At 48.0% G+C, this 26,567-nt stretch overlaps 1 protein-coding gene across 15 annotated transcripts in view; it reads right to left on the reverse strand.

Moving 5' to 3' along the window:
• TNXB (tenascin XB) overlaps nt 1–26,567 on the reverse strand; it is a 118,682-nt gene that overhangs the window by 52,220 nt on the left and 39,895 nt on the right. For 10 of the 15 annotated variants that reach the window (XM_077920885.1, XM_077920875.1, XM_077920867.1 and 7 more), the window contains exons 3-16: nt 25,113–25,787; nt 24,104–24,216; nt 23,281–23,434; nt 21,400–21,681; nt 18,511–19,203; nt 15,728–16,060; nt 13,313–13,594; nt 7,829–8,137; nt 6,721–7,020; nt 5,453–5,740; nt 4,865–5,152; nt 3,351–3,635; nt 1,902–2,213; nt 203–514 (exon numbers count right to left, since the gene is read on the reverse strand). In XM_077920885.1, coding sequence (XP_077777011.1) covers nt 203–514; nt 1,902–2,213; nt 3,351–3,635; nt 4,865–5,152; nt 5,453–5,740; nt 6,721–7,020; nt 7,829–8,137; nt 13,313–13,594; nt 15,728–16,060; nt 18,511–19,203; nt 21,400–21,681; nt 23,281–23,434; nt 24,104–24,216; nt 25,113–25,787 — 4,626 coding nt within the window. The remainder of the gene's footprint in view (nt 1–202; nt 515–1,901; nt 2,214–3,350; nt 3,636–4,864; nt 5,153–5,452; nt 5,741–6,720; nt 7,021–7,828; nt 8,138–13,312; nt 13,595–15,727; nt 16,061–18,510; nt 19,204–21,399; nt 21,682–23,280; nt 23,435–24,103; nt 24,217–25,112; nt 25,788–26,567) is intronic. The other 5 variants (XM_077920888.1, XM_077920882.1, XM_077920856.1 and 2 more) reach the window with 4 other exon arrangements.

The raw sequence follows: 26,567 nt of genomic DNA on the forward strand, positions 1-26,567 counted from the left end.
GGTTTCTCTCTACTCCCACCACCCAAGAAAGGCCCTTCAGGTGAAGAGCTCAAAAGGTATGCCTGAAAGAGAACAGAAATTCATAGGCTGGGATGCATCTTTTTCCAATGCTGCAGATGCGCCCTGAGGAAGAAAGGACAAAGGTTTGCCTGGGGGGAGGTGAAAGACCACAGCCCAGTCGGCCAGTACATCCGCTGCTGACCTGTGACAGCCTCCACGGGCAGGGGGCCATAGCGCTTGCCGCGGTAAAGTCCGTAGAGGTTAAAGGTGTATCTGTGGGAGGGCTCCAGGTTGGGGACAGTGAGCGTGCGGGAAGCCCCATCCACGGGCAGCGCCTGCGGCCTCCCATCTGCATCTTCGTATTCCACTAGAAAGGAGTCAAAATTCCCAGTTGGGACGGTCCAGGAGAGACGGGCCGAGTCACTGGTGATGTCAGAAACGGACAGCTGGTCCAGGCTGAGCTGAACGACGGTGACCTTTTCTGTGGTGGCCTTTGGTGGCGTTCCTACAGCAGCTAAAACAGAGAGAAAGTGTAACCCCACTGGGACGAGACGTAGGGCAGGGGTGGGCGGCTCTGTTAGCAGCCTGAGGGATGCATTCCCTTCAGGTCAACCTCCGAAAGTCCCCAGGCCAATGGTGGGTGTGGCTAGAGGCAAAAGCGGGTGGAGCCATGAATGTCAATGTTGCCTTTGTAAAGTAGGTTGTTTTCTGCATGCACTCACCCAAGCCAGCAAGCAAGCAAGCAAGTGCAGTATCAGAGTCCAAGGACACAATCCAAGTCAGGCCAAAAGACTAAAGCAAGACTTGTGAGGGGTGTGTCCAGCGGATAGTTCCAAGGGGCAGATGAAGATGCCTGGAGGGCCGCATATGGCTCCCGGCCAAATGAGGTTTCCTAACCCATAGAAAGCTAAATTATGTGTGAAAGGGGCAATGCATGCTGGTAGGCATGGACAAAGCAGTCATTTCTGGTTCTTCCCGGTTTCTCCTTTTTCTAGTTTCGGGTTTAGCTTGTTGCATTTCTGCCACAGTTTCAACTTTACCTTATTTTTAAAAAGAAAATAAGGCACAATGAAAATTCAGCTACAAATATGTTACACCGCTGGCGACTGAGGCCCAGTGTCAGAGTCATGGCTTCCCTGCTAAAGGAATCCTGGGATTTGTAGTTTGTTAACGGAGTTTAGAGTTGCTAGGAGAAGTTTAACAAGCTAGATTTTCCTGGTCCACAGTTCTCCAGCAATTGTGGCCGGGATGAAGAACCCAATGCCTTTTCGATGTTGTTGGACTACAACTCCTATCATCCCAGGCCATCAACCATGCTGGCTGGGCCTGATGGGACCTGGGGTCCAAAAACATCTGGAGGGTTATAGGATCTCCATCACTAGTCAGACAAAATCTCCGATCACCTGCTCCATCTTCCTTTTTTATACGGAGTGGAGGTGTCCAATATTAAACCTGGGACCGTTTACATGCAAAATTGTGGAGCGACATGGAAGCAAGACTATGCAAGTCCCCATGCCACCTCAAATTTTCTACAATCTGTCTCCACAGGCCCCTTCAAACCTGCCATAAATGTAGTGCAAATGGGGCTGGGGAAATGGTTTGCGACGGAAGGGGAGAAGGAACTTTCAGCTCAATGTTACGATGAATGTAAAAAGTAATTATCTGCTTGTGGCCAGGCTATCACTCGAGCAGAGAGGTTTTCTCTCCTCCCGCCACCCGAGAAAAGCCCTTCAGGTGCAGAGCTCAAAAGGTATGCCTGAAAGAGAACAGGAATTCATAGGCTGGGGTGCATCTTCTTCCGATGCTGCAGATGTGCCCTGAGGAAGAAAGGAGAAAAGGGTGTCCGGGGTGGGGGGAGGGGAAAGACCACAGCCCAGTCGACCACTTCATCCGTTGCTGACCTGTGACAGCCTCCACTGGCAGAGGGCCATAGCGCTTCCCGCGATAAAGTCCGTAGAGGTTAAAGGTGTATCTGTGGGAGGGCTCCAGGTTGGGGACAGTGAGTGTGCGGGAAGCCCCATCCACGGGCAGCGCCTGCGGCCTCCCATCTGCATCTTCGTACTCCACTAGAAAGGAGTCAAAATTCCCAGTTGGGACGGTCCAGGAGAGACGGGCTGAGTCACTGGTGATGTCAGAAACGGACAGCTGGTCCAGGCTGAGCTGAACGACGGTGATCTTTTCTGTGGTGGCCCCTGGTGGCGTTCCTACAGCAGCTAAAACAGAGAGAAAGTGTAACCCCATAGTGGTGGGACAAGACGTAGGGCAGGGGTAGGGGACTCTGTTACCAGCCTGAGGGATGCATTCTCTTTTGGTCAACCTCTGAAAGTCCCCAGGCCAATGGTGGGTGTGCTTAGAGTCAAAAGAAGGTGGAGCCATGAATGTCAATGTTGCCTTTGTAGAGTAGGCCATTTTCTGCATACAGTCAGACATGTCTCTTTATCCCCCACCCAAGCAAGCAAGAGCTATATCAGAGTCCAAGGACACATTCCAAGTCAGGCCAAAAGACTTAGCTGCAAAGCAAGGCTTGTGAGGGGTGTGTCCTGAAGGGAGGGTGTGTGTCCAGCGGACAGTTCCAAGGGCCAGACTGAGATGCCTGGAGGGCCACTTATGGCTCCCAGACCAAATGAGATTCCCCAACCCTGAGTGAGAGCTAAACTACTACTACTATTAAAATTTGTATACTGCACTTCACCCATGGATCTTAGGGCAGTTCACAACATAAAAAATACAACGTTCCCCCAGCAGACACATTTTTGGATGTATTGCTTGGCTGGAGAATTGCATTGTGAACCCTGGAGAAGTACAAATCTCGAAGAATGGTTGTGTTTGGGTCTGCTTGTTGCTTTGGAAAGTGTGAATTGGGGAGATTTACTGAGAAGTGCAAAATGATTCGATTTGGTCCCCCATCAATTTGGGTGCTTCTCCTCTCTGCTACACTGACTATGTAACTGTATCTTTGAGGGATGTGGAAAAGGTACAGATGGATCAACAGGGGTGGGAAAGAGAAGAGTAAAAGGCATATAGGAAATAGAAGGAAAGGATAGAATGTCTGGAAGAGGTTCGTGTCAACACAGCTACTGTAAAATCAGGGAGAAAGCAATACGTTTGACTGTTAGGTGGCCACTTCTGACACCGCTGCTGCTTCCTGAGGAAAGAAGGAAATTAATAAGGAGGGTGGGAATTCTGAAACACCTCCAGGCATGGAGGCACATGAAGAAGGGCCTCAGATGATGGTCACAGGATCCAGGTTGGTTTGGACAGTCCCACGTGGACTCAGCCACTATCTTTGCATGAAATGACACAGAAAATAGATCCCGGAAAAGGGCCCCAGCTCATCAAGTGAAGCTGACCTGTGGTGGCGTCTGTGGAGATGGGGCCGTGGCGCTTGCGGCCAGTGAGTCCGTAAAGGTTGAACTTGTATCTGCGGGAAGGAACCAGATTAGGGACGATGGTCTCACGGAAGGGTCCCTCCACTGGGATTGCCTGAGGTTTGCCCTCAGCGTCCTTGTACTGGATCAGGAAAGAGTCAAAGTTCCCTGTGGGGACAGTCCAGGAGAGCCGGACGGAATCGCTGGTGGCATCAGACGCAGAGAGCTCCCCCAGGCTGGGAGGAGCTGGCTGTTCCTGTGATGATGCTGGAGGAACAGAAAGAAGTAGATGCTGCTGAACAAATGCTCTCCTGGGTGAGCAGTTTAGAGGATAAAAGAACTGAGGAGGGCACATATTATAGAAGTTTATAAGAATGTGGAGGAAGTGGTTAGAGAGAACTTTTTCTCATTGTCGCAAAGGGATAGTCAAATCTGTCATGCTCTGTATATTTGCATTTTGATGTTTTGAGTGATTGTTGTAAACTGCTTCTGGCACAGCTCATTGTGGGAAAGCATTATATACTATAAGTAAACTTAAGCAAGCAATCACTAAATCAATCAGCCTTGCATTACTCAAACTTCCAGTGTTGTTTTAAGTCACATTTCTCCTGTCAATGTTTCTTCATTCTGACTTCCATGCTGTGGCCACTGGTGCTGTGCAACCTGCCTTCTGTTCCCCTAACTTCCCTGCCCTGACTTCATGAACATCCAGGATTGTGATGAGGGAACTATCAATTCTCCAATGGGGGCTTCACTCTGATTTCATGTGAATCTAGAATTTTGATGTGGCACTATAAATCCCACAAAGGGAGCTGTGAAATGATAGCCTGGCATCTTTATCTATACAGGAAGATGTAATATATGCATTTATATGCAATCTTTAGTATATTCATTTTTGTACACATTGCTCACCTGGAGAACTGTATTACAGTGGTACCTCGGGTTAAGTACTTAATTCGTTCCGGAGGTCCGTTCTTAACCTGAAACTGTTCTTAACCTGAAGCACCACTTTAGCTAGTGGGGCCCCCCGTTGCCGCTGCACGATTTCTGTTCTCATAATGAGGTAAAGTTCTTAACCCGAGGTACTATTTCTGGGTTAGCGGAATCTGTAACCTGAAGCGTCTGTAACCTGAAGCGTATGTAACCCGAAGTACCACTGTACAAGATTTAGGAGAAACACAAATTTCAAAAGACGTTGTTTCAGTTTGTGTATAGGTTTGGAAAAAGTGAATTGGGTGGATTTACCAATAAATGCAAAATGTTTCAGTTTTCTCCCCAATCCCTACTCAGAACATACAAGGATGGCGCCTCTCACCCACCTACCACACTGATTGAATAACTGTATCCTGAGAGGAGTCCCTTGGAACCAAAGCCTATGGAATCAATGGGAAAGCAATAAATGTGAGTGTTCGGCAGCCACTTCTGACACCGCTGATGCCCTCTGAGAAAACAAGAGAACTAAAACACATCCAGCCCAAATGACTCTTGCTGCTGACCTGTGGTGGCATCTGTGGAGATGGGGCCAAGGCGTTTACGGCCAGTGAGTCCATAAAGGTTGAACTTGTATCTGCGGGAAGGAACCAGATTGGGGACGATGGTCTCACGGAAAGCTCCCTCCACTGGAATCGCCTGAGGTTTGCCCTCAGCGTCCTTGTACTGGATCAGGAAAGAGTCAAAGTTCCCCGTGGGGACAGTCCAGGAGAGACGGACGGAATTGCTGGTGGCATCAGAAGCAGAGAGCTCCCCCAGGCTGGGAGCAATTGAGGGCTCCTTTGGAGGTGATGCTGGGGAAACAGATAGTAGTAGAGAGAAAAATCATTTGACCTATTAGGGTGGTTCTCAGGAACATTAGAAGCTACCTTATACTGAATTGGACCATTGGTCCATCTAGTTCAGTAGTATCCAGACTGCCTGCTAGCAGCTCTCCAGGGTTTGAGGCAAGAAACCTCTATCAGCCCTATCTGGAGATGTTGGAGACTGAATCTGGGACGTTCTGAATACAGAGCAGCAGATATACCTCTAAGCTATACCCATGGCCATGTATTATGATTGGCAAAAGGTCTTTAGAGCCTCCCCTTGCTGACCTGTGACTGTGTCAGTAGAAACTGGACCCAGACGCTTGCGGCCAGAGAGTCCGTAAAGGTTGAACTTGTATCTTCGGGAGGGCATGAGGCTGGAGACAGTGACCTCGCGGGAACCTCCGTCCACTGGAAGGGCCTGAGGCTTCCCCTCCGCATCCTTGTACTGGACCAGGAAGGAGTCAAAGCTCCCAGTGGGGACAGTCCAGGAGAGACGGACAGAGTCGGTGGTGACGTCTGAGACTGAGAGCTCTCCCAAGCTGGGCTGAGGAGCAGGCGTTGTTGGTAGTGGGGCTGCGAAACAGAGGAGGAAGAGATGAGAATGTACATCTTGACGGATGTGGGAAGGAAGAGATGAGACAGAGGCAGAAGGCCCTCCTTATGAGCTCTGTGACAGCTGGCTGACCTAGAGATGGGTGTTTCATCTCCAGGGCATGCGTAAACCACGTGACATCTGTCAAATTTAATTAAAAGGCCCTTGGAGAGAAGCATCAAAAACAATGATAATAGCTGAAAGAACAAAAATTTTAAAAGTTTTAGCTACATTGACTTCCACATCTACCAACCCATGCAGATATCCTCCAAAGCATCCCGAGATCTATAGCTTTCTTGGAGGTACTGTGATTTCCATTCTAAAGATCCCCTACACCTTCACAGAACCACAGTTCCCATGGCTCCTTAGGAATATTGCAATTCCCATGGCTCCTTAATAGAACCACAGTTCCCATGTCTCCTTAGTAGCACTGCAATTTGCATGGCTCGTTAGCAGAAGGACAGTTCCTGTGTTTCCTTAGGAACGGCTGTGAAATAAGCTTGTTGCTCGTTTAATTTTATCATGGGCAGACATGCACTGTGGGAAAAAATCGCAGAACGAATCCTCTGCTCTCGTAGCACCACAGAACGAGATGGCGTTCCAAAGTTTTAGGATTCAGATTGTGGATCCATCATTTTCTGATCTTGCCATCCAAAAAGGAGAAAGAGGACGAATGCTCTGCCAGTTAGAAAAGGCATATACAGTGGTACCTTGGGTTAAGAACTTAATTCGTTCCGGAGGTCCGTTCTTAACCTGAAACTGTTCTTAACCTGAAGCACCACTTTAGCTAATGGGGCCTCCCGCTGCCACCGGAGCATGATTTCTGTTCTCATCCTGAAGCAAAGTTCTTAACCTAAAGCACTATTTCTGGGTTAGTGGAGTCTGTAACCTGAAGCGCATGTAACCTGAAGCGTATGTAACCCGAGGTACCACTGTACGTGTACTGAATGCTTGTGCTAACCTGTGGTGGCATCAGCTGAGACAGGTCCAAGACGCTGGGGCCCAGAGATTCCATAGAGGAAGAATCTGTATCTTTGGGAAGGAACCAAATTAGGAACAATGGCCTCGTGGGAATGTTGGTCTACGGTCAGGGCTTGGTCATTGCCCTCGGGGTCCTTGTACTGGAGAAAGAAGGAGTCAAAGCTGCCAGTGGGGACACTCCATGTGAGACGGACAGAGTTGCTGGTGGCATCCGAGACTAAGAGGTCACCAAGGACAGGTTCCGGCTCAGGCTCAGGTACAGGCTCTTCGTCCCGTGATGCTGTTATGGGGAAGCAAGACGAAATATAATAATATAATAAAAGGCAGCAGAAGAACTTCCTGACAGTAAGAGCTGTTCGACAGTGTAATTTGCTGCCAAGGAGTGTGGTGGAGTCTCCTTCTTTGGAGGTCTTTAAGCAGAGGCTTGACAACCATATGTCAGGAGTGCTCTGATGGTGTTTCCTGCTTGGCAGGGGGTTGGACTCGATGGCCCTTGTGGTCTCTTCCAACTCTATGATTCTATGATTCTATGATTCTAAGCAGCCCTCAATAGGCCTAGTGACCCACACATAATGTTTCTAAGCCTGCGCTCTCATTCCTGCTTTCCTGGTCATGGCGGGAAAAGCAGCTGAATATCTAGGACTGCGCTATAAAATGCACCTTGAATGTCAGCCCTTGTTCTGGGTGTTTATTTTCGTTTCGCCTGTTGAAAAGGCCACAGGAGTGCTTATGTGGATAGGTGGCACCCATCCTTTCATATAATCCAAGGTCATTGGTTTTTAAAAGAGCACTTTCAGCACACAAAACTTATGCAGGGCTTCGGAGAAGGTGAAAGCATGTTACAGCACAATCCTAAATGAGTCTTACTCAGAATTCAAAGGGGCTTACGCCCAGATAAGTGGGGTAACAGCCACACTTGTCCTCTCATTGTCTAGATGCAAAGACAGATTGAATTCTGTGTACAGTTGCATCCTGGGTGAAGCAAAAATGAAACACTACGCCCTGGAAAAGGAAATGGGTTAGAGTGGGGGAAAGACGCCACTTCCTGCAAACACAATACTATAGTTCATGGCAGGCCTTCTGCTGACCTGTGGTGACATCTGCCGTGGCTGGGCCGAGACGTTTGCGACCGGAGATGCCGTAGAGATTGAACCTGTATTTGCGGGAAGGAGCCAGGCTAGGGATGGTGACTTCGCGGGTGTCCCCCTCCATGGGCAGCACTTGGGGTCTGCCCTCAGCATCCTTGTACTGGACCAGGAAGGAATCAAATCTCCCAGAGGGGACACTCCAGGAGAGGCGGACAGAACTGCTGGTGATCTCTGAGGCGGAGAGTTCTCCCAGGCCGGGTGGAGCTGTCACTTCTCTCTCTGGCTTCTTTTCTGGGGCTGGGACTTTGCCTAGAGAGCAAAGAAGCAAAGAATTTTTTTTTTTTAAGGGAGTGCTGTGACTGAGCTAAGGATGGATCTGCCAGTGTCGATTTTTCTGAGTTTCTCGTTTTTCCAGGTTTTAGTTCAGTTCTCCATATTTCCACATCAACTTGCAAAAAATATATATGAGCATTTTTGTGCATTTCACTCCTAATATTCACATTGTTGCATGCAATTTTGCACAAGACATACATCAGAGACATTTTGGCAACAATAGACTAACAAGTCTAATAAATTATTATTATTATTATTATTATTATTACTTTTAAAGCAATCTCCTCAAGGTGATTTCCATATAAGAAAATTAAAAAACAGTTAAATACACAAATACAGCAAATAAATTTAAAACAAGACAAAAACCCTAACAGTGGTATAGACCAGGCATGTCCAAAAGCTAGATTGTGGTCTACCGGTAGGTCACTGGACGTCTGTGGTAGATCATTGGCTCCCCCCAAAGAAGCTGAACAACTGTGGCTCCCCTAAAAAAAGCTCAACATTTTACCTCCTGCCTGGAAAAAACTCAACAACTTTGACCCGAACCCCAAAAAAGGGGGTAGATCACTGCCAGTTTTTAACTCTGTGAGTATATTGCAGTCTCTTGGGAGTTGGCCACCCCTGGTATAGACTATTTATCCATCTAGGAAAGGCTGTCAGAACAAAGATGTTGTTTAATGTCTTCAGTTGTTTATGGAAAATGTTGATGGGGCACCTGTCATATGCTATTCCACTGAAAAAGGGCAGTTGCACTAGAAGCCCTGCTCCAAGTTACTGAGTGGTTGTTGTTGTGATAAATTGCAAGCAATATCCCCTTGAATCATAGAATCATAGAGTTGGAGGTGACCACTAGGATCACCTAGTCCAACCCCCTGCAATGCAGAAATCTTTTGCCCAACATAGGGCTCAGACCCACGACCCTGAAATTAAGCGTCTCATGCTCTACCAACTGAGCTATCCCACAGGGCTAAATCAATGCATTTTATATGTTATTCCCATCTTTGTTCACATTTGGCCTGGTATACAATTCTTTTTGGACACATGATTCGGAGAACCGTGTCACAAAATTCAGAGAAGTGCATATTTTGAAAGATAGTTGTACTTCAGTTTGTATATATAAGTCAGAATTAGTTGCGTAAAATGTGACGTGAACCATATTTCTCTCTCCTCCCCCCCCCCCATCCAAAAATAGCTGTGCTATTTTTTATAATGGTTTATACATTATGTATTTGCGGATATTTATTTTGTGTGTTAACAGAAGTGTAGTAAATAAGACCAAAAGGAGGATGAGCAGAGCTATGCTGAAAGATAACCAGTGCAGTAAAGTTTGTCAGGGCGGGACTAGGAAGAACTGGGCCAGAGCTGTAGAGAAATAGTGATTAAAGCAAAATTTTGTGAAGTTGGCCGACTTACTCCAGAAGAAGCAACTCTGGGAAATGGTACACGATAGGAACATTATCTTATCTCCTCAGCAAATTTTCCTTATGCTTGGCAGAAAAATCCAATGATATAAGAAAGCAGAACCTCCTACCCCAAACCCCATCCTTTCAAATGAATCAGACCCTCCAAGTGTCCCTCTTTTCCAGGGACAGTCCAGGAGCTACAAAAGCTTTCCTGGTTTCTGATTTGATTCCGGAATGTCCCGCTTTCTCTTAGGATGTCCCTATTTTCATCAGAATAATGTTGCAGGGTATGGTAGGATGACCCTATTTTCATTGGAAATGTTGGAGGGTATGGAGTTATCCGACCCCCGAGCCATGTGAAGGCAGCTCTCCATACAGAAGTTTGTTTAATATTTAATTATATTTTTATATATGTTGGAAGCTGCCTGGTGTGACTGGGGCAACCCAGTGAGATAGGCGGGGTATAAATAGTAAAATTGTTGTTGTGGAATAAAGTAAAGGTATTAGGTCCAGTCGTGGACGACTCTGGGGTTGTGGCATTCATCTCGTTTCATTGGCCGAGGGAACCGGTGTACAGCTTCCGGGTCATGTGGCCAGCATGACTAAGCCACTTCTGGCGAACCAGAGCAACGCACAGAAACGCCGTTTACCTTCCTGCCAGAGCGGTACCTATTTATCTACTTGCACTTTGACGTGCTTTCGAACTGCTAAGTTGGCAGGATGTTATGGAATAAAAAGGTAAAGATACCCCTGCCCGTACGGGCCAGTCTTGACAGACTCTAGGGTTGTGCGCCCATCTCACTCTAGAGGCCGGGGGCCAGCGCTGTCCGGAGACACTTCTGGGTCACGTGGCCAGCGTGACATCGCTGCTCTGGCGAGCCAGAGCTGCACACGGAAACGCCGTTTACCTTCCCGCTAGTAAGCGGTCCCTATTTATCTACTTGCACTCAGGGGTGCTTTCGAACTGCTAGGTTGGCAGGCGCTGGGACCGAGCAACGGGAGCGCACCCCGCTGCGGGGATTCGAACCGCCGACCTTTCGATCGGCAAGCCCTAGGCGCTGAGGCTTTTACCCACAGTGCCACCCGCGTCCCTTATGTTATGGAATAGGACACCCCTATTTTCATCGGGATAATGTTGGAGGGCATGATGAATTTTGTGAGGAGGAAACTGTCTTTAGAGTTTGGATATAAACAGAAAGTTGGAGAGCTGAGCTCAGATGATGATGATGATGAAAATTTATTATTTATATGCCGCTCATCCGACTGGATTGCCCCAGCCACTTTGGGTGGCTTCCAACAAATTAAAAAATATTAAGCACAGTAAAAAACCAAACATTAAAAACTTCCCTATACAGGGCTGCCTTCAGATGTCTTCTAAAAGTCAGATAGTATTTCCTTGACATCTGACACTCCCAGGGCCACAAGTGTTGGATTCAGACCACAGGCCTGGCCTGAAAGGGGTTTCTGTTGCCTCAGTGTAATAACTTTGAGTCATAAAAATTCCATTCCTGCCTTTTGGTCAGAGCTTCTTCACAGATACAGCTGTATTCTGCTGCCCACACCCTTGGGCCTAGAAGAGGTACTTTGTCCTCAGCTTACTTTTTCTTTGTCCAAACCATTTTGCCAACTCATCAGCGCCATGTTTACTTGGGAGTAAATCCCATGGAACTCAGTAGGTCTTACTATAGATTAGGCATACATGGGACATGGACAATTTCTCTCTGATTCCTCCCTCCTCCTGGATAATTTTTTCTTTTAAAAGCAACACCATGATGGGCCTGCTTTCAAGTAAAACATCTCTGGGCTTTTACAAGACATTTCTATCTGGAAAAGGAAACAAAGAACTCTAAATGCAACTAAAGTCTCCCTGTGCATTTCAGGTTCAAAACCAGGACTGACTGGAACCGCACAGTTTGACTTTATGTTTTTAACATCCCTGGCTTCTATCACTGTTTTTTGGGGGGAGGTGTATGATTAACACAGCACCTATTGACTAAAATAAGCTGTTGAGGGAAATGATCCGCCCACCCTGTAAAAATGTGTACTGGTTCTATAAGACTGAGTGGCAACAGAGGGAGCCATTTTGATGGTGGCAGCCATTTTGAATTTCCTGAAATCCGGTAAGCACTCTAGAGCAGGGAATGAAATGGAAATGAAATGGCATTTTCTCTCTCTCTCGACGGTTGGATATTCAAGGAGGAAGTGCTTCCTTCCACAGGACAGAGTTAAACAGTGGCATTTGCTACCACAGGGTGTAGCAGTGGGTGCCAACCTAGACGGCTTTAAAGAGGGGATTACACAGATTCATGGAAAACAAAAATATCAGGACCTATTTGTCATATTGGCTATATGCTGTCTCTAAAATCGAAAGTGGTACATCTCTGAATGCATCGGTGCCAACCCCCTGGGGCCCGGGTGCCCGAGCACCCACAAAATTCCCCATGAATTTGGCTGGGCACCCACAAATTTCAGTGCCAGGGCCATGCATGCTGCATAGCACCCATGGCCTGATCCAGCAGAGAGGCTCTTACATTCTTAATCCTGTGCTCTGTACCACATATTGGGTGTCTGTGTTTCTGCAGAATTACAGACCTGGATAAAGTTAGGAAGGCCTGGAAATCACATGAGCATTTCAGAAGCAGCAGAGATTCCAGCAGATTAGGCTGCCTTGAATTAACGTTTGCACGTTTTACAAATCTGAGACAGGGCGGAATTCAGGCTCCGAATATTACTTCTGAAAATTTAGAAAAGTTCACGCTTTCTTTTTTTGACTTCCGACCATGAAGATCGGTTTATAAAACTGAAGCATTGTCGATTACTTTGTAGATAATAATATGCCAATTCAAATGCACTTTTAAAAGAAAGGAAAACAGATGGATCCAACGGTCTGCATAACTGGGAGTGTTGGAATACGTAATTTGTGGGAGAGAGAAATTTCAGCGCAACAATTTATAATGTACTCATCATCAATCTGATGCAACAAAATTGGCAAGGCATGGCTATAATTGTTGGAAAATCTGCCTCATTTGTTTATGCGCAGAAATAACATTGCCCCTGGTGAGTATCGGGCTTTGACTTTTCTTTTTTAAAAAAGGTATATAAGCAAATGGGACCTGCAATGAAATGTGGTGTGGAGTGTCCCGGCATGGATTATTCTGGAAGGGGCATGGTTAGCTGGTCAGCCAGCCAGCCAGCCAGCCATCTACTCCCCTTCTGGAATAATCCATTCCCTTCCCCTTCCTACACAGTTTTCTATTTAACCCCTACCCAATAGTTAGCATTCCATGGACTGGAACTAAATTCTACTCAGAGTAGACTCACTGAAATCAATAAACCTAGATTTGTTCCTTAACTTCAGTGGTTCAACTCTGAGTATAATTAGCATTAGCTACAGCCAAAACTGTTCTCGTTGGGCTGTATTGGAGTTCCTTCATATGTCCCCCCCCCCCACTACTTTTTGTGGGGTTACATCTGCAAACCTTGCCATGTCCCTCTTTTGCATGGACGGCACTGTTTTGGCTGCAAAAGCAACGACACTGATACCTGAAGGGAAGGGTTTATTTAATTTATAAATTTATAAATTTCACACCCTGGTGTTAACCCTGAAGGAGTCCAGGATAGTGATGGTGACTTATTTTTGCAAGCCAATTTGAGTTATGATTTGCTCGGCATCCCCCCACCCCAAACACATTTCACCTCTAAAAATCAAGAAGCATGCCAACCAACATTCTGGAGAGACATCACTCACCTGTAACCATCTCTGTGGAAACAGGGCCATGTCTCTTGCGGCCTACGAGTCCATAAAGGCTGAACTTATACTTCCGGGAAGGTACTAGGTCATAGATGGTGACTTCCTGGGATCCTCCATCCACGGGCAGACTCTTCGGCTTGCCCTCAGCATCTTTATACTGGATCAAAAAGGAGTCAAAGGTCCCCGTGGGGACGTCCCAGGACAGGCGGGCAGAGTTCTCTTTGACGTCCAAGACGGAGAGGTGCCCCAAAGTGGGCTTCTCCAGGGCTGGTGACGGGGCTGAAATATGAACAAGAGGAGGAGAGGATGACGGCTGCCAAACTCTTAAGAAGGAAAGAAGTAAGCGGATGGGAGAAAATATAATTATCCTAATCCCCAAGTATTTTTATTTTATTTTACCAAGCCTACCCAGAAGAAGTCTATTTTATTTCTGCAGTTTTTAATTCTTGCTGGTTTTAATACTGTTTCGTGATCTGTGTTCTATCTTACGCAACCAAGTCTAGTGCCACCTAATGAGCAAACTGTATAATGACACTATCCATGAGCCCAGCGGACAGTGGACAGTGAGGAATATGGCTACAGTCCAGTTCCTCCTCTGGACTGAAGAAGTTTATTTCACGGTAGGTTTTCGGTTGCATTCATTAATTCATTGATTTCCAGATTTCTACACTACTATATTTTCAGAAAACTACCCAAGCGGTGTCTCTAGGAGCCAGTGATGGCCGCCAGCTTGAATGGCTTTAAAAGAGGATTAGACAAATTCATGGAAGCAAGGCAATAATAATAATGATGATGATGATAATGATAATTATTATTATTTATACCCTGCCCATCTGGCTGGGTTTCCCCAGCCACTCTGGGAGGCTATCAACGGCTATCAACAGCTGTTAGCCATGATGGCTGTGCTCTGCCTCTCTCTGCCTCTGAATGCGAGTTACTGGAAATTGAAGGTAGGCAGAATCCTGTTGTGCTCATATCTCACTTGCAGGCTTCCCACAGGCATCCAGTTGGCCACTATGAGAAGAGGATGGATGCTGGACTTGATGGGCTTTTGGTCTGATTCAGCAGGCTCATCTTATGTTCTTCAGTACACAGATATAGAATGTACAACACAGATCATAACACAGCACCGAAGCATTAATAATGAGAACTGAAAACTGTAGAAATAAAACAGATCAAGGCTGCGTGGAAACAAGGGAGAAATGTGCTAAGAGGAAGGGACGCTTGGCAAATCCACACCGTGATCAACTCCCGCCCAGGAACCAATATCTCCACTGTGGAAGGGCGTGTGGATCCAGAATTGGCCTCCACAGTCACTTACGGACTCATTGTTAAAACCGTGTTTAGGGAAGACAATCTTACTCGGCTACGAGTGATCGCCGAAGAAGAAGGAGAAGAAGAAGAATAAATATTGAAAGCACATCATGTCCCCCTAAGAAGCCTGGGAAATGTATAAGGCTGTTGGGAACTATAGCTCTGTGAGGGGTATACTATAGTTCCCAGAATACTGGGGGGGGGGTGGTGGAGATGTGCTTTAAACGTAGGGTGTGTGCACAGCCTAATTTGGGAAGGAGTTGGGAGGAAAGGGAGGTTAGCAATATAACACTGAAAGAACACGGGCACGTTGGGGCTTCATTCACTTTGATGGGAAGAGGATTCCAGGAAACTGGTGCCGCAATGCTAAAAGCAGGTGCTCAAGTCACAGCACACCACTGCAAGGGTGTGTGCGGCACCATCCTTCATCACACACAAGTGATCCCGGGGCAGTTTCCATCAAATTAAATACAAAACCAAAATACAGTATATGAAACATAACTAATGACTGCAGCAGTATAGAGGCTAATCAACATGGCAACTCTTCTTAGTAACCCTCAAGAATGGTTGTGGGGACCTCCTTCCCTTACGCCTTAGGATTCAGTGTTGCCTGACCCCCATCCCACACCCAGAAAGCAGCTCATGATAAATAACCGCCAACATCTCAGAATCCTGCAAAGTGGAATGGAAAAAAATTGGTGTTTATCACACCAGAATGGAGAAGCGGGCTGCTGAACCCCAAAATATGTGTCTGGAAGAAATATGGGAGTTAGTGGGTTAGAAAACTTCCTGATTTGTGTCAGAAATATTATAAGAGGTGTTATGAAGTCGTCTTTGTGCAGGTTCTGAAACAAAGTAAAGGAGGCCTAGAAAAAAGAAAGGTGATCAAATATAGCTGAGTAAATGAGGGTTGTGGCTCATGCCTAGAGCATCTCTTCTAAATGGAGAAGGTCCTTCGTTCGCTCCCTTGCATGGCTGGGATTGCCCACTGAAACCCTGGCGAGCTCTTGCAAGTCAGTGTAGGCAATACTGAGCCAGACGGAGCCATGACTCTGCATATGGCAGCGTCCTCAATTCGGGGAGCCCAGAGCGATGTACCTGTGGATGTCTTTGTAGTTAGAGGAGGATTGTAGCTCCCATCAGGTTTCTCCCCACTTAACTCCAGTTCGTACTCCGTTCTGGGGGTCAAACCCATCACGGTGACGCTTCTCTCTGTCCCCGGTACTCTGATTTCCCCTGGTGGGGCACTGGATTTGGGGTCCCTGTACTGAAGGGAAAAGCTGCGGAAGGAACTGGGTGGGGCCGACCAAGTCACACGGAGACTGTCCGGAGAGACGTCCGTCACAGTCAGGTCCCGCAGCGGCACTTCAGGGCTTTTTGTGGTGAGTCTAGGGAAAGTTTGGGTCTTGGCAGCTGAAGGAGATCCTGGAGCTGAAGAAAGAGAGATGTCGGGTGAGAAAATTGCAACCTCTCCTCCTCCTCCCTGGCTTTACTCCAACTAGCATACCTCCCCATTCCCTGGGCATAGAATAAGGAGTGAAAGGCATATTGACTACTGTAGTGTACTCAATGGCAGTGGGCTGCCCTTGAAGGCTATGTGACAGCTTTAGCTAGTAAAGAATGTGGTAGTCCATATGCTTAGGGCATGGGTCACTGATAGCACATCTCAAGAGGGCTCCAGGCCCTGTGCTATTTATTTATTTTATTTAACAAAATGTATATACCGCTTTAGGGTTTTTTTGTAGGGTTGTGGGTTTTTTATTTTTTATTTTGCAACAAATGAAAGTATTTACACTAAACTCACCCTCCACTTTCACCCTAGATCTATGGTAATTTGCCAAAGAAATTTGAATGAGGATAAATTTTGTTAAGAATTAAATGCCCAAACATAACTTTGTTTTAATTCTAATCAAGAATGCTGATTTCAGGGGTGAGCAGGGGCCAGTTCAGTGGAGAAGTATGCTAGCCAAACCTGTATCAGAGCTGACCCCGTCAAGAAAAGGGGGTGAGAGAAGGGTTGTATCCCACAAAAACATCCCTTTAGCACAAAGACTTCCATCTGTGCAATGGGACTCCCTGTCCCTCCCCAACAGGGGCAAATGAGGCACATGGAGAGAGGAAAATAAGTCCCATTGCATGGGCAGAAGTCGTGGTACTGGATAGAATCCCAATCATTTCCTCTATGGCCTCTTCACCCTGTCAGAGAGAGCACCTGCTTGAAAAAAACCACACACGCACACCCCACTCAAATATCCCAGTTAATTTCAAGGTGGGCACATAGAGATGCTGAGCAGTGGATGGCGGGAATAGCAGCTACGTGAACTGGTTTGATGGGTGCGTGGTGGAAGCCAACATTGCTGCAAAAGAAAGTGTGTGATTGAGGGAGAAATCTTTCAGCCACACAGAAGCGACATGAAGGCAACAGCTCGGGACGACTGCTTTGCCTGGAGGAAGAATAAAGCAGTTAAACACAAAGGTATCCAGAGACACTCTTGACCAAGGTCAGCACGCGACTGTAGCTGGGAAAAGGGTGCGCAATGGAAGATAAATAAATAAATCGCATGACAGAGAAGAAGTAGTGCCAAAACAACATTTCGCAGAAACATAAAGTTCAGTGGAATTTCAAAATTCAAAAGGTGAAAAATTGTGAAGGTGTTTTTTTTGGGGGGGTGTCCCCCCTTTTATTTTAAAGAGAGAACTCTTTGGGTCTTCCTAATAAATGTTCAAGGAATAACCTTAAACTAAATACTTAAAGCTAGATACAATAATCTGCCAGTGTGAGGTTGTGTTTAGAGCACTGGTAATCTAGGGCCGGTTGCTATATTGCAGTCTAACCTACCAAGCAGGGTTGTAGAGGATAAAAGGGAAGGTTTGGACAAAGCTGGTGTTTTAGACAGAAAAGCAGAATAAAAATGCGATGAAATACTTAAATCAAATCCTTCTCAGTCACCCTGTTTTCCTCTCCAAACATCTTTTATATTTAGCATCATACTTGACGGGGATCATCATAAACATTTTTATCAAGAAGCCTATAAATACTCCTTTGTTTGCAAGCAAATTCATAGGACAGGGGCTGTCCCTCAAGGCCTTGCTGGACTACAACTTGAATCATCCCGCTGACCAGTGGCCATGTTGGTTGGGGCTCATGGGAGTTGGAGTCCAACCACAACTGTTTTTTGTTTGTTTGTTTTGTTTTTGGGTTTAGATCCCCTCCAAAGGCTATCGTAGTTTGGTTCACAGACATTCAGACGATCTTGTGGCAACACAGACAAGGAGCAAAGGCAAACACAAGTGACTGTGAGAAGCAGTGTGTAACACAAAAAACAGACTGGACAAAATTCCGGGAGCTGCTAGTGATTGCATTATTTGGCTTCAAGAAGAAGAAGATAATTAGCTGGTGGACACTGTGACATTGGCGTGAAGAACGATACGAGTGAGGAAGTCAAGAAAGCTGCTGATTAGGAAAAAGAGAAAACAATTAGCAGGCCGCTGTCTGAACGACTTTCTGGATCAGGGGTGGGGAACCTCAGGCCTGTGAGCAGAATGCGGCCCTCTACCCTCCTAAATCCGGCCCTCAGAACTTTCCCCAGGCCACAACCTTTGCCAGTCATGCTTCACCCTCTCTTCAAGTCTTTTCAACTAGCTGGAAGAGGTCCTTGAAATGTAATACAATGCCTCTCGCTCGTTTGGTCTGAGAATGGAGACTTAAAAAAAAAAAGGTTCCCCACTCCTGTTCTGGAGAATGCGAAAGCAACACACGTCTGGACGGCACACAGATTCAGTTTGGTGGCAACACGGACGAGGCATGTGATTGTATGATTACAGGCAAGAAGGAGATAGCGAACCACCCTGGGAGACGGACGTCCTACCCATCCTGGTACCTGTGGCGGTTATAAAGGAGTATGACTTAGAGGAACGTCCTTTCAGCACCCCGTGGATTTCCACATGGTAGGTTGTGCCAGGATCCAATCCGGTGATAACTGCTCTGGAGGAATCTCCAGGCACCACCAGCTCCCCTACTTCTCCAGTCCCCGTATTGCGGTAGAGGATGACCACGTTGTCAGAGACCCCTCTCACACTGTCCAGAGACACCTCAATGCTGCCCGAGGAGCTGCCTACTACCGCCGGCTTGGGATGGTCTGAGTGGGAGTAGCTGCCTCTCGCAGTTGGGGATTCTGTTTTCTGAAGCAGATCGTCAGTCTCTCTATCAAGCCGGTCCTTGAAACTCTCTATGACCTCCTCTGGCTTCCGGAGAATTAGATAGATGTATATGTCCCTGGCCACACTCTGTATGGTCCGGTTACCATGGAGAGGGAAGTTTATGGCACGGAGGTAGCTCTCCAAACGCTCGAGGAGGGTCCCATTGTACGGGGAGAGCTTGGTCGAGATATTCTCTGTCATTTTCTTCATGAAAAGCTCCTTAGCTTTGGCGACGTTGGAAGGGCTACGGCCTGGCTGCGGCCTGTTGCCTGGCTGACCAGCTCGAGGCCCAGAGGAGGAAGAGTCAGGCCTTCGGTGGGAAGAAGAGGGGGGTGGTGTGGAGTACTGGCGGACTGGCTGGCTCGGAGCTGGTGCTGGTGGGATCAAAAATTGAGGCAGTTACAGCAAAGGAGGGGATGAAAGTGAGCTGTGGAGATGGGATGCATGGGAAGTGGTAAATCAATTGCAGAGGTAGATCCCCAATTGGTAAGAAAATCCCTGGTTTCCCACCCATCCACCCCTTCCGAAGCAGCCTGCAATGGAGTTGGCACCCTACAGAAGAGACATGCGCTCTGCTGACCCCTTCTTGGGAACCTTCCTTCAAGCTCTCACATCAGCTGCAATAAAAGCGAGGCAGTTAGTTTGAGCTCTCCTCAGAGATCACCCTTGTAGCCCTTTCTGTCTGTTGGATCTCCAGAGACCTGTGAGCTGTCAAGAGAAAGGAAGAACAAGGGGCTGTGGGAGAGAAAGGGATGCCATCTTCTGACCACTGCAGCTGTCGAAAGGAAATCATGAGATGGTAATAATACTTGAATAGAAAAGACGTGGGGAAAAGATTATGGTGAAAGATGAGAGGCACCGAATGTGGGCAGTTTCATATTCATCTTGCAGTTACCCTTTGGCACGCTGTTTCCTACTGGGATGCTGTCTCCAGGACACCCTCCACACCCCGATTCCCCTTAAAGAGTCCACCTTCTCACTGCTGTCATTGCTCGCTGTGGCTGTCCTCCTTGCTCACTGTTCTTGTGCCTGCCTGTGAGGTTGAGACCCAACAAGCAAGCAGGCAGTGGCAGCCTTTGCCCCCCAGGGATGGCTGTTGGGACTGGTGCTCTTTGGGACTAGTAGAGTGGAAGGCAGTGAAGCACAACAGTAGGCAGAGCCAGAGACAATGACAGGCAAGAGCCAGAGCCAATGGAAGGTGGAGCCAACTAGTCCTAGCTTTGCCTCCATCCTCCTTCCTGCTGAGTTTTTCAACAGGCATTGCTGGGCTTAAAGGAGAAGGAAGGTGACAGCCAGGGCTTACCCCCTGGACTGGTTTTAAGAAAGAAGGTGGGCAGTTGGGAACTGGCTGAGGGCAGAATGAGGTTGGTGGGGTGGTGCCTCAGTTGTCTTCCACAGCTGAGCCTCCTTTTCACCACCATTGTTGTCTAGGCTGGGGACAGATGAACATGCAGGCCTTGTCCATGTGGTGTTCTCCTCCAACTGCTGCTATCCTGCACTTTCTCCCCCCTAAACCCAGAGATTCCTCATGCTTTGAAAATCCAAATAGGAGATTGCATAGGGAATCTCCAAATTTAGGGAGAAGAAAATGTGGGACAGCAGAAGTTGGAGGAGAATGACGTGGGGGAATCAAAGGAGACACAAGAGGTTCACAATCCACATTAAGCTAAGAAGAAGAAGAAGAGTTTGGATTTGATATCCCGCTTTATCACTACCCAAAGGAGTCTCAAAGCGGCTAACATTCTCCTTTCCCTTCTTCCCCCACAACAAACACTCTGTGAGGTGAGTGAGGCTGAGAGACTTCAGAGAAGTGTGACTAGCCCAAGGTCACCCAGCAGCTGCATGTGGAGGAGCGGAGACGCGAACCCGGTTCACCAGATTACTAGGCTACCACTCTTAACCACTACACCACACTGGCTAAGGTATGAGTAGGTCCCTAGTCCTAACAAGGAGTTAGGGAAGTAACAATGGAGAATTGCTGGGCCTAGGCATACATTTGTTGAGTTTTGTTATGACCATTTCTTCCATTTCACCATGAGGTTTTAGTCCTTTATCAAAATTGGGAGAATTGTAGATTTCGAAAGATAGCTGAGTTTCATTTCATGCACTTATTTCAGAAAGCTGAGAATGTCAGCTTCATATTTTAATGCAAACCTGCCTCCTTTGCTCTTCCTGAACCATCCTTCTCCCTTAATCTCTTGCCACGTGGCATAACCTGTGGCCCCATAAGCTCACCTGCTAGCCTCACATGTGGATTGATTTGCATGTTGGGGAAGCAGATGGCATGGACTATGAAACCCGGTCCTGTTTTCCTATCAGTTTTGTACTAGAGGTATCAAGCACTTAGTGGTGGCATCCCATTAGGTTGCAGAACTGAAAACAGGAGTGGGAGTGGGTCAGTCGGAAGAGCGCTCTGCTTCCCTTTGCCTTTGCTGCGTTCTGGATCGCAAACTGTTTCGGGAAGTGTGGATTAGGTAGGTCTGCCTTTCGGTACAAATTGAATCCCTCCCGCATCCCCAGCTGAGACAAGGGGCAACCCTAGCTCCCAGCCGCCACTCCCGGGGCCCTACCAGTTGTGCTGACGATGATGCTGGTGGCTCGGCTGTTCTCGCCGCTCTGGCGGGCGAACATGGTGATGCGGTATCGGGTGCTGCTCTCTAGCTCGTCCAGGGTGACGCTTTCAGGCGCTGCAGGCAGTTCCACACGCTTCACAGCCTGGGCGGGCCGAGAGGCAACCAGAGGCACGTAGCTCAGGATGTAGCTGTCAGGGCGAGAGGCTGGCGGTTCCCACTCCAAGGTCATGGAGTTTTCTGTCACCTGCGACGACTGCAGGCCACGCGGAGGAGCTACTCCTGGGAGGGGGGAGAGATGTACATAGCACACAAGGCACAGAAATGAGACCGGAGGACACTTAGAGGCAGCAGGAGCTTGTGCAGAATGAAAGTAGCAGGGAGGGAGCGGAGGCAGAGCGCTTTAAAACTGAGGACTAGAGCCTTGATTTGTTGGCACAGGGTGTAACAGGAAGTACAGGTGTTTAGTTCTATTCCAATCTTAAAACTGGACAGCGTAATGATGGTGGTCAACAGAAGAGGTTTAAAGACGGTCTCAAGGCAAATCTAAAAAAAAATGCAGTATAAACACCAACAACTGAGAAACACTGGCCTGTGAGCACTCCAATTGGAGAACAGCCTTTGCCAAAGGTGTCATGGACTTTGAAGACACTCAAACTCAGGACGAAAGGGGGAAACGTACTAAGAGGAAGACATATTTGGCAAAGCTTCACCGTGATCGACTCCCACCCGGAAACCAATGTCCCCACTGTGGAAGGAAGTGTGGATCCAGAATTGGCCTCCACAGTCACTAACGGTCTCACTGTTAAAACCGTGTTGATGGAAGACAATCTTGCTCGGCTATGAGTGATCGCCAAAGAAGAAGAAGTGCAGTTAAGGATATGATATGCAGGGGAAGGTGGTATTAGGAACATAAGAGAAGCTCTGCAGCTGCATCAGGCCAGGGGCCCATCATGCTCTGGCATCATGTTCTCGTGGTGCCAAAAGGAATCCTGAAAGCAGGACCAGCACTTCTCTCGACACTGGAGATTCGGAGGCATGTTGGCTATGACAGTGGAGGCAGGACATAGCCATTGTGGTTAGCACCACAGAGGCCATTTTAGGATAGCGCGACCAGTTTGGCTGCACTGGGCGCCACGCTGCAGGGGGCGCCACAACAATGCTGCAGAATGGAGCATGAGAGGCAGCAGGGGCGAATTTGGGCACCACACAGGGTACTGCTGAAATGTGACAGCCCAAAGTCCGCCACCGGTAGCCACTCGGAGCCTTTACCCTCCATGAATTAGACTGCATTCGCACACCAGTGCATCCTGTTTCCAAACGTTCCACTATCTGCTAATTTCTGCGTTGTATCTTAGCTTTCACACAATGAAAAGGCCACTTCTGGAAGTGTAGCAGAATATTGTGGGTGATCTTGGGTGTCCCTGCCTCTCTGCCTATGGATAAAAGGGGAAGAGAGAGAACTGGTATGCCGCCTGGAGCTCCTCGGAGGAAAGGCGGGTTATAAGGTGGTGCAGTGCATTTGGTCAGTGCCTCTGGCTGTTAACCAGAAGGTTGCTGGTTTGAGCCCACCCTGGGAAGAAGGCTGTGGGCAAAAAGCTTCCTGCGTTGCAGGGAGTTGGGCTAGGTGGCCCACAAGATCCCTCCCAACTACAATTCTATGATTCTCGTCATCACTGACCCACAGAGAGTAATTTAGACTAGAGATAGGCACTCCTAAAGCTGAACTGGGAACAGGCTGCAAGGGCGGAGACGGGCAAAAGAGAGAATAATAATAATAATTTATTTATACCCCACTCATCTGGCTGAGTTTCCCCAGCCACTCTGGGCGGCTCCCAATTGAGTGTTAAAAAGAGAAACACACTGCTCCAGGCTACATACGTGTACGCACGGTCTGGGTGACGGGGGGTCCGTAGCGTTGCCCCTTTTCTGCCCGGACAGTGACAGTGTATTCCTCTCCCGGCATCAGCCCTCTGCGTTCGAAGCCTGTCTCCGTGCCAGACAGACGTACTGATTCACCTGCCTGCTGATCCCGCTGCAAATCAGAGGAGAACGGCGCTGAGTAACTTTTTGGCACCAGAAGGAAACACCCAAAAACGCACCATCCGGCAGTGCCCGGTTGTGTTTATACACACACACAGATTAAAGCTTTCCAAGTCGGCTGCCACTGCCACATCTAGCAATAGCGAATGTCATATTTCAACCACACACAGCGTGAGGAAGTCCTTTCTGTCGTTCCTGAATCTCTCACAACCTGGGCTCACTGGATGGCGTTCTAGTGTTGAGAGAAACCTCAACACCAGCCCAAGATATTATGCTGCTTGAGACAAAATGGTGCGCCCCTAGCCCAGCCGGAGGGGCAACTGGATCTTACTTCAGCACGAATCATAGGGCAGCACCCTCCACCACAACTGAGGGCAGCAAGCTAGCTGAGTTGTCACAGTGCGAGCTGCATAACGCAACCAGCTCTGCCCTCCAACATCTCACTGGCGCCCCCCTCAGCATCTGCCTCATGAAGTGGCCGCCTCACTCTAGCTAACATTAGGGCCAGCCCGGATATACCTCTATTCCCCCTCCCCCCATACACCATTCACAATTTTTCTAGCCAAATGAAAGAAGCCCCCTGCTCAAAGACCCACCCTTACAATCTCCCACCTTCCCTGCTTTCTGTGGAAGCACATTGTCCCAAAGAGTGGTTGCTTACTGTGGGCTTCACGTGAATTTCATACGCATCCACAGATACTTCCGGGCGGCTCCACTCCAAGCGGAAGGACGTCTCATCTCGATTTTTCACATGGATGCCAATGGATGGAATCTCTGTTCAGGTCAAGAGCAAGAGAAGAGTGGTGGGGTGGCAGAAAAGATTCGAAAACCAAATTTATCTCCAGCCTTCTTTTAACACTCACCCTCCCCAGCGTGTCCCCCAAAAGTGTATTGATCTGAACCTCATCAAGATAAACGCCCTGATGCCTAGGGTGGCTAGAACTTGCATGCCATTTGCATATGCAATTATACAGTATATGTTTAGATGCAAATTTAGGGGGAGGGAATAAAAAATGGAAATACAATATATCACACCACAGCAGGAAAGGCTGTGATCGGGTGGCCAGAGTGCCTGACTATGATAATTAAGATGATTTTATTCATGAATTACTTTCCTTTCAAGGTGATTTATGTACATACGATTAAAAAACATTGTTCTAAAAACAAAACAACAAAAACCTCAAGACAGATTTAAAAACCAATATAAAATTAATAATAATAATAATAATAATAATAATATTGCTCGTGCTTCACCCCAATATCCCAGGGCGGGTCACAGCAATTTAAAATGAAACATTAAAAGCAGATTTTTTTGAAAAAATGAATGTAAATGTAATGATTTTTTTTTTAAAGTATAATTACTAAAAAATCACAGTCACAAAAAATAGTGTGGATGAACACCTAAATGAAATAAAAATGAGCACTAAATCAGAGACCTTTTCATACCGGATGTAAAAGCTTGTTTGGTATGCTGCCTACTATTGATGAACAAGATAACTATTCTCTTATGAAAAACAAAGGCTTCCCCTCACTTACACGGTTGGCAAGCATCAGGGTTTGACCTGAAGTGCCCGAGGAACTTGCAAAATAGCCTGAGGGCAAGAGAAGCAAACCCAACACCCTGAGTCACTGGGCCGCAGCGATTTCGGCTTGAGGTGTTTCCTACCTACCTATGGAACAGTCTTCTCCCGAATAACCGTCATGACAGAGGCACACTCCGTTCTGGCACTCCCCGCGGCCGCTGCAGTCCTCCGGACATGCCAGTTGCCCGCAGTCTGGCCCGGTATACCCCTTGTGGCAGGCGCACACGGCTCCTTTCAGGCAGCGGCCTCTCTGGTTGCAGTCGTTGGGGCAGGCCTTGGTTCCACAGGCTGGGCCCGTGAAGCCGGGCTCACAGACGCACCGCCCGTTGTGGCACTCTCCCCGCCGGTTGCAGTTGCTGGGGCAGGCCCGGCTCCCGCAGTCGGGCCCGGAGTAGCCGGGGTCGCACACGCACTGCCCATCCACACATCGGCCACGACCTTGGCAGTCCTGCGGGCAGGCCGGGTCAGCACAGGAAGGTCCAGAGTAGCCAGGGAAGCAGGCGCAGCGCCCGTCCACACAGCGCCCTTGGTCGTTGCAGTCGTCTGGGCAGGAAGGCGGCTCCTCGCAGCGGGCACCGGAGTAGCCAGGGCGGCACTGGCAGCGCCCATTCATGCACTTGCCACGCTGGGGGCCGCCACAGCCACCTGGGCAGGTTGGCTCGGCACAGGTGGGGCCACTCCAGCCTGCCTCGCATTCGCACAGGCAGCGGGAGAGGTCGAAGGAACCATGGTTCGAGCACAAGGTGCGGGTGTCCGTCTGGCCTAGGTGAGGGGCAAGAGAAAGTAGGGAAGGGAAGAAGGGGGTCAGGGATTGAAAGCCAGGCCACACCTAAACGTGGGTTTATTTATTTGCACATATAGTCATACCTTGGTTCGCGAATGGAATCCGTTCCAGAAGTCTGTTTGACTTTCGAAAATGTTTGAAACCAAGGTGTGGCTTCCGATTGGCTGCAGGAGCTTTCTGCACTCAATCAGAAGCCGCGTCGGACGTTCGGGTTCAAAAGAACATTCGCAAACCGGAACACTTCCGGGTTTGTGGCGTTCAGGAGCCAAAATGTTTGAGTCACAAGGCGTTCGAGAACCAAGGTACGACTGTATTGCCTATTTATCACGCCTGTCAGGAGCGAGCCAGCAGTAAATCACACTGTGCAAGTTGGAGTTAACTCTTTATTAGCAAAAACATGATAAAAGCAGGAGGGTCAGGCCTAATGACCACAGCAGCTCATCTCCAGTAGGCCTTGCCCTTACGAAGCAGTTGCTAAGACTGAAGGTTCCTGCCTCCTGCCCAAGTCCCCTCCTCTCCAGGGTTTTTTCCAAGTAATCAGAGACTGTGCTTGTGTGAAGCCAACCTCTCCTCTGCCCTTTTCATGCCTCTTCTGGTTCTGGAAGACCAGAGGGGAGGAGAGCTGGTCACAGCAGGAGTGGGAGACACCTGTGACTCTTTACCAGCCTGACTCATCTATGTCTCTTGACTTCCCTCCTGCTTCAACTGCTGCCTCTCATTCTGGACATTGCCACAGAGTCTCCCAGCTCACCAAACAT

Source organism: Podarcis muralis, chromosome 2 (assembly GCF_964188315.1).
Source record: "Podarcis muralis chromosome 2, rPodMur119.hap1.1, whole genome shotgun sequence".
Lineage (NCBI taxonomy): Eukaryota > Metazoa > Chordata > Lepidosauria > Squamata > Lacertidae > Podarcis > Podarcis muralis.